The sequence below is a fragment of the Pseudorasbora parva genome, chromosome 18 (genome assembly GCF_024679245.1).
Source record: "Pseudorasbora parva isolate DD20220531a chromosome 18, ASM2467924v1, whole genome shotgun sequence".
NCBI classification, from domain to species: domain Eukaryota; kingdom Metazoa; phylum Chordata; class Actinopteri; order Cypriniformes; family Gobionidae; genus Pseudorasbora; species Pseudorasbora parva.
Window position 1 is genome coordinate 6,177,514 of NC_090189.1, and position 15,000 is coordinate 6,192,513.

Below are 15,000 nucleotides of genomic sequence, written 5' to 3' on the forward strand. Positions count from 1 at the left end.
AATACACAAAACGAGGACACTTTGAGTGCACTTGTGGACTTACAATGGCAGTAGGGTTTCGATTTGTCGTTTCAGGTTTCGATAGATAAGCGCCCTCGTCTTCTAACCGTCAGTGAAAGCGGCATTACACCACAAACGTGTGGACTCGCAGGGGCTGCATTTGGAACAGGGCCATTATTTGAGTCTTGAATCTTTGCGCATCACCACATGTAACAGACACGAGCAGGACGACGCGCTTCACTCCGCCTGATAAAAACATTGGGCCGCTGTCGGTGGGAAAAAAACAGTGCATTCCTCGGCTGCGGCCACCTGAAAGACAGAGCCAGGAATAGAGAAGGTGACCTCACAGGTACTGCGGCAAAACCTCCGCCATCTGCCGTTCGTGCTGGAAGAGAGGCAAGCTGTAGTTTAATGCTGAATGTTTTGAGCCACCGCAAAAGAGGAACATTCACTGTGAGCTATTAAACCGAATGACATAAAAACAAAATGACAATAAACATAATTCGAGGTCTGCATTTAGCACTAGTAGTGGTGTTGTTTGTTGAGTTAAAGGGACAGTTCACCCAAAAATGAAAATTCTGTCATCATTTACTCACCCTCAAGTTATTGAGTTTCTTTGTTCTGCTGAACACAAAAGAAAATAGTTTGAAGAATGTTTGTAACCAAGCAGATAAAACAACCATTCAATACCATAGTAGGGAAAAAATACTGTGGTAGTGAATGGTTGCTCTAAATGAGAAACTCATACAGGTTTGGAACAACACGAGGGTGAGAAAATGATGACCCTTTTTGGGTGAACTCTCCCCTTAAAGGACAACTCCGGTGAGAAATGACCCTAGGGGTAATTAACAGATGGTTACCGAGTAGATCGTTCTCTGGGATGCGTTTTCATGAAAATCGAATGTAAAGAGTTTTATCTTTAAAAACAGATTAGCTTATAACGCTAGTCTATGGGGCACAGGGTAGTGAAATTAAATCACTAGTTAATACCACTAACACGGCTCAAAATAGCCTCACACTAACACGACAGCATAATGAGGGTCCCTACATGCAAACCGAAGCATTGAGAACTTTGTAAGAGTACAAACAGTTTAATAAGAAGATACTTTATAAAGACAGTGCCTTACGCGTTCACGGACAGCAGCCATCTTGGAAAACAATCTCGACGAATCGAGCCACGAGCGCTGTTCTAGTGAGCTGGTCGATAGGAATTAAGTTTGTGAAATGTAATAACATGAACATTTTTATTTTTATTTATTTATTTTCTCTGTTGTGTTTAGTGTTTTCTTGCGGAAACAACGGACCATATGAGATTCCAAGTCACAGTTCATCACTTAGCACAGCGCTCGTGGCTCGACGAGTCGAGACTGTTTTCCAAGATGGCGCCTGTCCGTGAACACGTAATGCACTGTCTTTATAAAGTATCTTCTTATTAAACTGTTTGTACTCTTACAAAGTTCTCAATGCTTCGGTTTGCATGTAGGGACCCTCATTATGCTGCCGTGTTAGTGTGAGGCTATTTTGAGCCTTGTTAGTCGTATTAACTAGTGATTTAATTTCACTACCCTGTGCCCCATAGACTAGCGTTATAAGCTAATCTGTTTTTAGAGATAAAACTCTTTACATTCGATTTTCATGAAAACGCATCCCAGAGAACGATCTACTCGGTAACCATCTGTTAATTACCCCTAGGGTCATTTCTCACCGGAGTTGTCCTTTAAGTAGTTGAACAAAATAAAGGCATAATGTGGTAAAATACCAAGACGTGTGAAGTTTATTTTGATGTTCCCAACAGACAGTAACTCTACTAATCTTAACCCAAACCTAACAGTACTAATACTCGGAGTTCGTCGACATGTAGTTGCATTGCAAATGTACGTATAGTTAGTAGAATGTCTAACGTGGAGCATTGAAATGAAGTGCAAGCGGCCGCTCCGGCGGACTGTATGAATGGTGAGCTTTGACAAACACAAGTGTTTCTGATGGAAATTCTCTTTCTCTGTGAGCTGTAATTACAGTAAACGGCGTCTTCCTGTGCATTCCTGCAGAACAACACACGAGCAGCACGGCCAAAATGCCTGTCAGCTTTTATCTCCTCAACCACACGTTTAGAGGGAAGAAAACCTTTAAGACTTTCATTCACTGTCATTTTAGATTAGACTGAGCATTCATACAAACAAATTAACAGCTCTTTAAAAATGCTCACAAACAAGCACTTTAAAAAAAATTGCCCTTTTAAGCTATTTTAAAGGTAATGCTGTGTTTTTGAGTCTCCTACAACAGGTTTATAAGCATCTTAGGTAAAAAAAAATAAATAAATAACACTTTAATTTTCTGATAATATACATTGACGCATCAGCTCATTTCTCAAAGAGCCTGAAAACGGTTTATTCAAAGATTCAGTCTATCTAAACCCCGCCTTTCTATGAGCCTACTCTGCTCTGATTGGTCAGATGTGGGCCATCAGTCTGTTGTGATTGGTCTACTCTACTCTGATTGGTCAGATGGCCCAGTCTGTTGTGATTTGTCTACTCTGCTCTGATTGGTCAGATGACCAATGGCATTGTTCACAGGCAGCTCATGAAACCATAGGCTGGCATTATGCAAATGTGTTATATTATTACACAGTTTTGTATCAGGAAGTGAGACTGGAACTGCTGTTGACTCCGAATCGAATCTCTGTTTCAGGAGACTGAAACTTTTTGTCGTGCACATTGATCTTTGAAACTTTGCAGACCTTTTACATTCATAAGCAACTCTATTATGCACAGCAGGAAAGGTAATATTCAAAAAAAGTATAATGGGACTCTTTGAATCAAGTAATATTTTGTTAATATTGCACTGACACACGTGTGGATGAAGCATCAGAGAAAAGCTTCCAGTTATTGATGGCATTGTAGAAATGTTCCATTCACAGGCATTTTTGACTCCCACGATTCATTTATTCTGTAATGGAAAGCACACAATAGTGACTGAGGTTCTCTTTCACTTTCAATCTCTCCAAAGACACTTTAAAATATTCCTCAATAAACAGTTTTAAGCATTCAGGCAAACCCACCAGCTCTCGCATGAATCACATGTGCTTTAAAGAATCACAAGAATGTCAAGAATTATAACTGGAGATTTGTTGTTTTTATTGATGGCATTTCACACTGTAGAAAGACTGATTCTGACACAATCATAATTAATGCAAACAAAACTCCTCAAAAATGCAGTCAGACCGAGCTGATGTTTTAAATGATTGGTGGATCTGAAGCAGAAGTGAATCCTGATCCAGTTTCATAACATGTGTAAACACTCGCCAATTCATATCCAACAACCTAAACTTGCAGTAAAACTAAAATTGAACATTATTTCTTCGTTTTTTTCTTTAATAGTCTTTCTCATTACTTTTTACAAAAAAAAAAAAAAAATGCTATGCAAGATACAGGGGGAACTAATGATACATATTAAACATTAAATATAAAATTCAATGTAAAAAAAATAATAATCACCCAACAACAAATTTGCAAAGAAAACTAAACAAATGAAGAGAAATAGCATAAACATAAACACTGCCTCTTTAAGCTGTGAGTGTGTGACGTAATGTAACAGGGACGTAATGAGACCTAAAATGATCTCCAGTAACGGGGCTCTGGGAAATATGTGCCCTACAGTCTATTAATTATATCACCCGGCAGGAAAGATTTCCATCTCTCTACCTAAAAACACATGAAAATAAAAACTGGGGAAATAAACAGCAATGCATCAAATGCAGTGTGTATTTGTCTATACAATAATGTACATGCAATTACCTGAATCTATAATAGATGTAAATTAAACACTAAACTCTTCCATGAGTATCTAAATATGTATTATTCTTATGCTTAGAAAACCACTTAAATACAATATGCTTTCTAGTTGGAAATATATATATATATATAAAGGTTTTGGTTTACCTTTGTGCAGGTGCTCAGATGTAGATTATATAAGGGCAGTATTATTTGTACGTTGAACAAAACATAGTGACAATAAATAAATTATTATAAAACAGCAAAGCATCCTACAATTTACCATCCTGTAATTTACTATATATTGTGATATGTGACGAAGCTGTGGATAATAATCAGCTTATTAATAATCACTCCTGATGGGGTCAAAGTATCTTCACGCTCCGTTCACAAAATGTTTTGGTTTGATTCATTTTCCCTACACGTGACCCAATCCATTAATCTAAACAGAAACAAAGCAAATGATTATCACAATCAACTGAAGTGCTTTAGCTACATCAGACCGGTGACTGAAAGCCCACATCGTACCATTCCCAGAATCCAGTGCATCCGGCGGTGGGTGTCCGTGTTAGTTTGCCCTTTGAACGGTGTGACGAGGACGGAAGCGCAGGGGTTCGATATGACGACGCGCGAGCCGTACGTAGGCACTTGAGCTGCACGAGCGCACACACACACACACACACCTGAACAGACGTCCCACGTCCTCCGTCAGGGCGAGTCCATGCTGAACAGCTCGATGCCCTGAGAGTTCCAGTGGAGGCCGACTCCAGAGTTAAAGACCAGAGACCAGACGTACGGGATAAAGAAATCCTCAGGCTGCTCTTCTTCCACGTATTTAAATTTCAGCTCTGGAAACACCTGCATAAGGATCACACACACATCCACTAAGTTAATGTTAAAACAAAATGATCCCTACATAAATCAAAAAGCCAAAAGATTGACTTCTTTTTGTTCAGTAAGTGAAAAACCTCAGCAACCATTAAAGGTCCTGTTCTTCACGATTCCATCTTTCAAACTTTAGTTAGTGTGTAATGTTGCTGTTAGGGCATAAATAATACCTGTAAAATTATAAAGCTCAAAGTTCAATGCCAAGCGAGATATTTTATTTAACAGAAGTTCCCTTTCAAAGCCTACAGCGAGCGGCCGGTTTGGACTACACCGCTGCACTTCCTTCAGGAATGACGTCACTAGAACCGTTTGTTGACTAACCCTCCGCCCACAAGAACACGCAGAATAGGGGGTGTGGTCTCGTTGCTCTCCCACAGTGAGTAGAGCGCGCATTCATCGCTTGCATCTCCCCGTTATGGTAAGTGGCAGGACCTTTCCGGGCAGCAGCTTAGTGCTCTAAGCTGCTGTCCAATCACAGCGCGGAAAGCGCTGGCCCAATCAGAACTCTTGTGAGATATAAAGTCACAATTGTTTTCTCAGAATTGAGGGTTTATATCTCGCAATTTAAATACTATTAATATATTTTATAGTATTTATTGATATTTTCATTAATATTTTATATATTTATTAATTTATTTAGTATTTTAGTTTTAGTATTATTAATATATATATATATATATATAAAATACAGATATGTGTGTGTGCACGTGCATGTGTTTGTATATACACACGCACGCACATTATATAAACAAACTTTTCATGTTAGATGCGATTATTCGATTTGACAGCACTAATATTTATTATTTTATGTCAGGTTTATTTCAATTAGCAAAAGTAATTTTTAATAGCATCAGTTAACAATAACAACTCTGATTAACATTAAAAGCAATGCGAGAAAATCACACCAAAAAAAATCAGCAATAATTCACAATTAATGAATGGCTTTGTTGGTGTCCAACACTAGTTTCAGAAGTTTTGTAGCTTTCTTGCATGTCTTGCAATCAAAATAAAGCAACAATAAGCTTTAAAACCAAATTATTTCACCCGGAAGATCATAACACAAGACGGGTGATGTTCAGACACAAAGATCAACTCTGAGATAGAAGAGTTTAAAGCAAACATGATTCATTTATTCAAAGTTTCATTTTGATGAAAGATTATGTAAACAAATATTTGTTCTTTGGACTAACACGCATCGTTGCATCGTTCACAATGACCAAGAATGCCAATAAAGTCCATTTTGATTTTATGTCATTTAATTGTTATCATCACACATGCACAGGTGTCTTTTCTCTTTGTGCTTTTGTTATTCTTGTATATATGAAAAGCGCAAATGAAGAGTGTAAATAAGCACTGATAATGAGTGGAGTCATGTCTTTAAAGCGCGGTGAACACAGATCCGCGTAACCTGTCAGCGTGCGTTATCTGATTTCAGGTGAAGCGGTTGCAGTTTTGACACAGGTGTAATTCCATCCACCTGTGAGGTAAATACACTTGAGTTTGATTGATTATATGACATACGGGAACACCTCAGACGCTGCTTTTCTTGTTTAAATACAACCCTCTTAACCTCTAGTAAAGCGATATGCAGCGCTACTACCTGAGACGCTAGCGGCTGTCTCCTGTGTGCTAATCAGGGTGAGGCGATGGCGTGTTAGCTAACCGGAGACAGAGCCGGAGGGTTTGAGTTCCCCACACCCACAGCACAACAGTGAGCGTCTACATTTACAGCCGCCTCGGCACTGGAAGAAAGTCCCCATTCATTCCTTTTATTTTCAATAATTCTCAGCTTTGAGTTGATCCAGACCAACAAGCTACAAGATAGATCAAAACATGAGCACATTTGAACATGAACAACAAAATAAAAGCAACCAAAAAATAACATCCACACCAATTCACAATATAGTTCTGTTTATTTTAAGCGCACTGTCACTTTAAATTCTCAGACTCTTTAAAGCAGGAAGAATTCTGATTGGTTGTCAATGTTTTTATAGTTCTTCAGCTGGAAAAAACATTTCTGAAAGGGATTTCAATGATATTGTTCCTCTGTGCTGTTATCAATGTTAATTGTAGTGTGAACTCTGCTGTTCTTTTTAATTCAGAACGTTTTTTAGAACTATATCTTTATCATTATAGTTATCGTCCTTTGTGTAAACAGGCCTTCAGAGTGTGTAATTCCCATAATGCACTGGGAATGATGTCACGTCAACGATCCAAACTAAATTCAAACAAGAATCCATCCATCCATCCATCCATCCATCCATCCATCCACCAACATCCAACCAACTATCCATCCAACATTTTTTCCATCCATCCCTCCAATCAATTCCATGATCCATCCATTCCATGATCCATCAATCCATCCATCCAACAATTCATCCGTCCATCCATCCAACCATCCATCCATCCATTCAACGATCCATCCATCCATTCCATGATCCATCCATCCATCCAACGATCCATCCATCCATCCATCCATCCATCCATCCCTCGATCTATCCCTCCATCCATTCAACATCCATCTATCCAAAATTCAACCATTCATCCCTCCATCCATTCCATGATCCATCCAACATTCCATCAATCCATCCAACATCCAACCAACTATCCAACTATCCAACATTTTTTTCCATCCATTCATCCATCCATCCATCCATCCATCCATCCATCCATCCATCCAATTCCATGATCCATCAATCCCATGATCCATCAATTCAACAATTCATCCGTCCATCCATCCAACGATCCATCCATCCATTCCATGACCCTTCCATCCATCCATCCATTCAATGATCCCTCCATCCATTCAACGATCCATCCATCCAACCAACCATCCATCCATCCAACCAACCATCCATTCAACGATTTTTCCATGCATCTGTCCATCCATCCACCCATCCATTCATCCCTCCATCCATTCAACGATCCATCCATCCAACCAACCATCCATCCATCCAACCAACCATCCATCCAACGATTTTTCCATGCGTCCGTCCATCCATCCATTCAACCATTCGTCCCTCCAATCAATTCCATGATCCATCATTCCATGATCCATCAATCCATCCAACATCCAACCAACCATCCATCCAACAATTCTTCCATCCATCCATCCATCCATCCCAGGATCCATCCAACAATTCATCCATCCATCTAATCATTTATCCATGCATCCAACTATTAATCTAAAAATACTCTCTTTTTTTTTACTTTTACTTTTTAACCTAGCAAAATATCTTTCCATCACAATCCAGAAAGATGATAATGGATAAAGTCCTGCTCCACAATTTCACTATGGAGATTTTTCCAAAAATTCTTCTGTTCTGCACTACAAAAGCTCTTGGTGTAGTTTTGACTTGCTAACTATGGCCACCGTTTCTGTTGTTCGGTATAAATGACCTCTGATCCATCTCTAAACCAATACAACGGCTGGTTGCTGCCCACGGGAAGCTCTCAAACATATAGGCTGACTTTAGCAGCCAGGACTTTCAGAAACAGGAAGCTGTCTGTCTGTGGCTCTGAGTAACACCGTTCAATCTTGGCTTAATTTGTAGTACCACAGAAATCCTCCTTCCGTTCTTTTCAGAGGCCACGGAGGAAAATAAGCCCAGAAGACATGAAGGAACTCCTTTCACTGGAACTTTACAGTTCCCCTGGAGCGATTCTGCAAACAAATGCTGTCATTTCCCATCAGCGCAAAAAAAGAGGAGGCTGGTGAAATGCTGCTTTTCAATGGCTGCTGCAATGAAAAACTGTGGAAGTTATTGTCAGCGAAATTTGGGTATAGGGCAGTGAAACTTAGAAAGATATTCAGAGCTTTGTTTCAGACTAAAGGTTTACGTGCATAAAACGCATGCAAACTTGACAGCACATGCAAACGCAGCCCTTCAAACAAACAAAACATGCAGAGTTCTCTGTGGTTTTAACATATTTAAGTACCAAATCCTCTCTTCAATTTATTTGTAGTTTAGTTTTTCATTATGGCAATAAAATAATACATTACCATTTATTAAATAAAATGACTCAACTCATATTATCATCATTTTAATCATATGATGATACTTTAATTCGTGGATATTTAATGAAAACCACAAGATGTCCAATATTTTGTACTCTCACAAGAAAAAAAAAATGTGTTTGTGTACAACTTATTTGCATGTTCTGCCAATTGCACAATTATTCGTCATACTACCGGCACTACAGCCATGACATGCACACAATTCATTCGATTTCACTAGCAAATTTGGACACTTTAAATCAGGACCTGAGCAAGGAAAAATCCGTGAGCAAACCTGCTTCTTCCTTTTATTTATCTGATATTGTGTCCAATGAAATGTAACACAAAAGATAATGAATAGTTCTTGGTCACAAGGGTTATTATAATTAAAACCTAAAAAAAAAAAAAAAAACTAAATACAAATAAATCATTATTCGAAATAAACATTACCTGAAATAAAAATAAAAAAACTGGAATTCCAAGCAATAATGCTGATGTGCTATCGGAAATGTGATAATTCCCACTTCTGAAGTTGTGATTACGAGCTCACCCCATTCAAATGGTGAAATGGGAGGGCGTTCATGTGTTATTTTTGCCTAGGAAACTCATATTTACAATAATTCTGAGAGCGTGTGAATGCAGCATTAACACAGATTAAATATCTAAACGGGCAGTTAAAGCTACAACATCCGTTTTGAATGATCCAGACCCTGCAGACCTTAGAAGATCCCTATGTGGAGATCGAAGACTAGTTACAGTGTCCACTACTGTTCACAGGGTTTCTACATGTGTTCCAGTTCAAAATGACATACTTTTCCAGACTCAAATATCCAAACCTCTCTGTAGTTTTTTAGAGCATATTTAACATAAATGGTTCATACTAGGGATGCACGATATATCGATCATAATATTGGTATTGGTCAATACGTGTTCATTTTTAATATTATCGTTATCGGCATAATAATGCTAATATTATGCAGATCAATAATGGATTATTTCTTTCAGCGGAGACGTTTCAGATGCGCACTATTTGCCATGATGTTTTGAACTGCTTGAAATATGAGTACAGTACAGTTTTTTTAATAAGGCTCTCAAAAATTATTTTTATTTAGATTTATATTATTAATATTATTAGAATTATAAATATTATATCTAATTTAGATTTATAAGCCAATACATCAGTTATCGGCTTTCAAATATAAAATAACTATACATCCAACAATACATCTGTATCGGCCAAAAGTTTCATATCGGTGCATCCCTAGTTCATACAGCATTATTTTCAGCTTTATTTGGTATATAGTAGTCATGTGTAAAAAAAAAAAAAAATATATATATATATATATATATATATATATATATATATATAGATATATTTTTGTAATTGATATACACACACACCGATCAGGCATAACATAACGACCCCTGACAGGTGAAGTGACTAACACTGATGATCTCTTCATCACGGCTCCTGTTAGTGGGTGGGATATATTAGGTGGGATATATTTTGTCCTTAAAGTTGATGTGTTAGAAGCAGGAAAAATGGGCAAGCGTAACGATTTGACTTTTCAATGGTTTCTCGTGCACACAAGAAAATATGTATATTTTTTAGTTTTGCAATTTGCTAGCAAGTTTTCTAATACGGTGCTGAGAATATTGTGAGAAGAAATCCGAAACGCTTATAACTTGCATTTTTGCATGATGAAAAAGTGCACCTTGACAATCACTAAAGAATCACTAAACAGCTGCCATGAAAACACTTTCTATTATAGAAAAGTAAATGGGGAAAATAGTCTGGAAATGCAATTTATTTAAAAAAAAAAAAACTTTTTTCCATTTTTCTCCAGACCTGGATTTAAAAATCCATATTTTTCCAAACTGCGTAGGAACCCTGTGTTCAAAAGTTTAGGGTTGCTAAGATTTAAGTCTCTTTTCAGAGTATATGCAGGAATCCTGAAGTTAATTTGAATACCTTTTTAAGACTTTTTAAAGAACTTCTCAAAATATTTTAAGACCTCATCGGCAACAAACCTTTAATAAACAGTTGTAGTCGAATGTAGACTTAAAATCTCTATCGTAGGCCAATTTTGTATCGATTATATTGCATATCTGTTTCGCAACGTATGGAGGGCGACATATCACCTAACTGCGCATTTCACAAAATACATGACGTCACCCGTAGACAGCACTCGCCAGGGATGGAAATTAACTTTTTTCAAAGTCAGACCTTATAAGTCCACCACCATGTTTTTACCAGCCACTTTTTTGTTTTTAACTGACAATGTGTAACTGCGTATGAAAATTAATACTACAAGCTCTACAGTACTTAAGCAGTTTATTTAATCTCAAGTCTCAATGAAATACTGACATTTTCTCTTTCTCTCTTATACACACACAAAACATGAACTGATATACATTTCATTAAATGAGTATGGGTCTGTGCGCTCTTTTTTTTACCTGGATGTGGCATTTGGATTATTTGTGTTCTTTTATGGCTTCCAGTTTTATGGTTTTTAGTCCCAACAATGAAACTATTCGTTCTGGCATCTTTGAAGCGTGTTGACGACACACCGAGCAGAACATTGTCAGTAGGGATGTACCGATACCCACAATTCTTGGCCGAAACCAAAAAAGAAGAAACCAAAGCCGAAAACCGAAAAAAAAAATTCAAACTAAAATGTTTAACTCGACCTCACTCATGTGTTCATTAAATAATAATGCACATGCCTACTGGCCTGCAGAAAGGTACAGAAATTGAATAAAGTAATAAAATGTAAAATAACTGCATATTTAACTGTTTCAATTAAAGATTAATCCTTATTAAACTTACAAAAACTATTTAATCAAGAGCATTGTTTAATGTCAAACTAAATATAAGGACATAACTCAGGCAGCAGTAAAGGCTACTGCGCCTTTAAGAGCTGATGCAGGGATATGCTCGTCTTTCTCGACTGTGCACACTATACAGTTCACTTAAGGGATATTCAGACTATGTCTGCTAGGATACTCATCAAGATGGACATGTTGACGTACTTCTTGTGTGAGTTGGTCCGTTTAAGCACAAGACTTGAAAGAGAACTCAATATTTGCGCGCTGTTAGACGAGCGCGCGCTCTCCGATGATGCACAGCGTCAGATCTTCTCACAGAGCGCGCAAGTCTCACAGCACGTCTTCACGCAAGTGATGACGGAGAAAAAGACTGGTTATATGCGCACATACGGCAGCACTCGCATGCATTGAACAAAGTTTACAAAGAGGTGAAACATCTCGGTAGGTGAAGCGAGTTTACCCGCCACAACTCAAAATCAGCCGCATTTGGCTGGTGGCGGTGCTAATTTCCATCCCTGGTGCGCGCGCTCCGAGCCGATCTCTGACTGAGCAGCCCGTTGTTTTTTAATACTTATGGGGATGAAAAAAAATATATTCATAAATACTTTATGGAGTCAAACTCTTTTTACAAAGCTTGAACAAAGTACTTTCAAAATTTAAGACTTTATAAAGCCGTGATAAGACTTTTTAAGGTCTTAATTTTCCCATAATTGATTGATCACCTTTTAATACTTTTCGATACCCTGCTTTTGCTCACCACGGGTGAATTTATTTGAATAAGAATCAAAAATGTTTCTTGAGCATCACATCATTATATTAGAATGATTTCTGAAGGATCATGTAACACTGAAGAAAATTCAGCTTTGATCACAGGAATAAATTACACTTTACTATATATATTCACATAGAAAACAGTTATACAAAACTAATAATATTTCAAATTTTTACACATTTTTTTTTATTAAATAAATGCAGCCGTGGTGCGTTTTGAGAGAAGTTGTGACTGGTAGTGTACATCTCAATCATTAGAGTGATAGTATTCAGTCAGACAGCTGCCGGTTTGAACATAGCTACAGGAATCAAGCCGTGACTGGACAAGCAAACACAACCCAAGCAGCATGATCCAGCTCAACCAAACGCTTACAATATCCCTCATAAAGTATGCAGGAAACGCCTGGAGATGGGCCGCCCCGGCCAAAACCAGCAGCTGCGAGGTGGAGGGTCCATCAACAGCGATCTGACCCAACCCCAATCAACCCGAGCCGACCCAAGCCAGCGCTCAGGTGAGTCGCAGGCTAAATCGACAGCAGGTAAGCTGCCCATTGGCGTTAATAATGCATCAGCATCCTATCATATTCCCCAGCGCTCTCATTGTGAAAGACAGAGGCTGTATTGAAGCGCTTTCATATCTGACTCCACAGAAAGGGCTCAGAACTTGGCTGGACTCGCTGACTCCGGGTCTGCTGGCTCTGCTACACATGCGGCTCTATTCATGGCCGGTCAAAGTCTGTCTGTTCCTTTCAGACGCCATCGAGCACACGGACCCGGTCTGTCACACGTGGGAGGACATAAAGCGACTCGCGTGATGAGGGACTCGAGGTCACGGGGTCAACGACTTCCAGAATGGCTGATGGCAGAACACAAGGGACGATGCGTTCATTCTTTATTGTTTTCAAAACTCTATGGGTCAATGTGTCAAGAACTTCCCTTTTGTCATATTTGTCCCTAAAATCAAAAGAAAGAATTAAGAAATTATATTTTTCATGATAATTTTTTTATTTCTTTTTACCAACTGAGCACATTTTAGAGAAAAATCTAAACAATACAAGTCTCATTATTGCAATGCAATTACATTTTTTTAAATTATTATTAATGTATTTATATTAGGGCAATATATTTTTCTAGTGCTGTCAAATCGTTCAATCGCATCCAAAATGAACGTTTGTGTACTATGTCTAATTATTATGTATATATATAAGGACACACACCTGTATATATTTATGAAATATTTGCATGTATATACTGTAAATATATATATATATATATATACACTCTGTATATACACTCACCTAAAGGATTATTAGGAACACCACACTAATACTGTGTTTGACCCCCTTTCGCCTTCAGAACTGCTTTAATTCTACGTGGCATTGATTCACTAAGGTGCTAAAAGCATTCTTTAGAAATGTTGGCCCATATTGATAGGATAGCATCCTGCAGTTGATGGAGATTTGTGGGATGCACATCCAGGGCACGAAGCTCCGTTCCACCCCATCCCAAAGATGCTCTATTGGGTTGAGATCTGGTGACTGTGGGGGCCATTTTAGTACAGTCAACTCATTGTCATGTTCAAGAAACCAATTTGAAATGATTTGAGCTTTGTGACATGGTGCATTATCCTGCTGGAAGTAGCCATCAGAGGATGGGTACATGGTGGTCATAAAGGGATGGACATGGTCAGAAACAATGCTCAGGTAGGCCGTGGCATTTAAACTATGCCCAATTGGCACTACAGGGCCTAAAGTGTGCCAAGAAAACATCCCCCACACCATTACACCACCGCCACCAGCCTGCACAGTGGTAACAAGGCATGATGGATCCATGTTCTCATTCTGTTTACGCCAAATTCTGACTCTACCATCTGAATGTCTCAACAGAAATCAAGACCCATCAGACCAGGCAACATTTTTCCAATTTGTCCAATTTTGGTGAGCTCGTGCAAATTGTCGCCTCTTTTTCCTATTTGTAGTGGAGATGAGTGGTACCCGGTGGGGTCTTCTGCTGTTGTAGCACATCCGCCTCAAGGTGCGTGTTAAACTATTCTTACAGTAATTATATTTCATATTATATTGCTGTAATGAAAATAAATTAAAAAGATAATTTATTACATTAAAAAATAATTCAATAAAAAATAAAAAAATAACATTATTATAAAAATAAAAATTAAATATAACTTTTGTAAGCTATCTTTGAAATCACAATCCAGTATCATTATTTCCGGCTTAATTCTGCTTGTTTTTCTTTGATTTACAGCACATTACAGAATTTAATGTTGTTGAATTACAAATACGACGTCCTCATTATGACAACTCAAATGAATCAAAAACAGTAATAAGGAAATAAACTGGTGCTGGGATTCATGTCAGAGTACATACGAGTCCCACTGAGGGCAGATGAAAACCCAGGGCTATTTAAACACTCAGATGTTCTCTGAACTGAACTCTTGCGTCAAACTGTTCTCTTCTTAGTTCTCAAACACACACACAGAGAGCGAGAGAGAGAGAGAGAGGAGAGAGAGAGAGAGAGAGAGAGAGAGAGAGAGAGAGAGAGAGAGAGAGAGAGAGAGCGAGAGAGCGAGAGAGCGAGAGAGAGAGAGAGAGAGAGAGAGAGAGAGAGAGAGAGAGACCCCCCTGTGGAGCCCCAGTGTTTCCTGGGAAGAGAAGGGCCAGACAGTGCCCGGGCAAAATTGGCTCATGGTTGGCTGCGCTCCAAGGTCGCCAGTCGGCTTGGCCCTGG

The 15,000-nt window shown here is 38.4% G+C and overlaps 2 protein-coding genes across 2 annotated transcripts in view; both read right to left on the minus strand.

Annotated features, from left to right (window-relative positions):
• scamp1 (secretory carrier membrane protein 1) overlaps positions 1–15,000 on the minus strand; it is a 212,033-nt gene that overhangs the window by 6,917 nt on the left and 190,116 nt on the right. The gene's annotated exons all lie outside the window — the stretch shown is intronic.
• The window catches only part of dym (dymeclin), a 102,625-nt gene continuing 91,674 nt past the window's right edge, over positions 4,050–15,000 (minus strand). Inside the window, exon 17 of the mRNA XM_067423714.1 lies at positions 4,050–4,628. Within this exon, the coding sequence (XP_067279815.1) occupies positions 4,479–4,628 (150 nt within the window). The 3' untranslated portion in view covers positions 4,050–4,478. The remainder of the gene's footprint in view (positions 4,629–15,000) is intronic.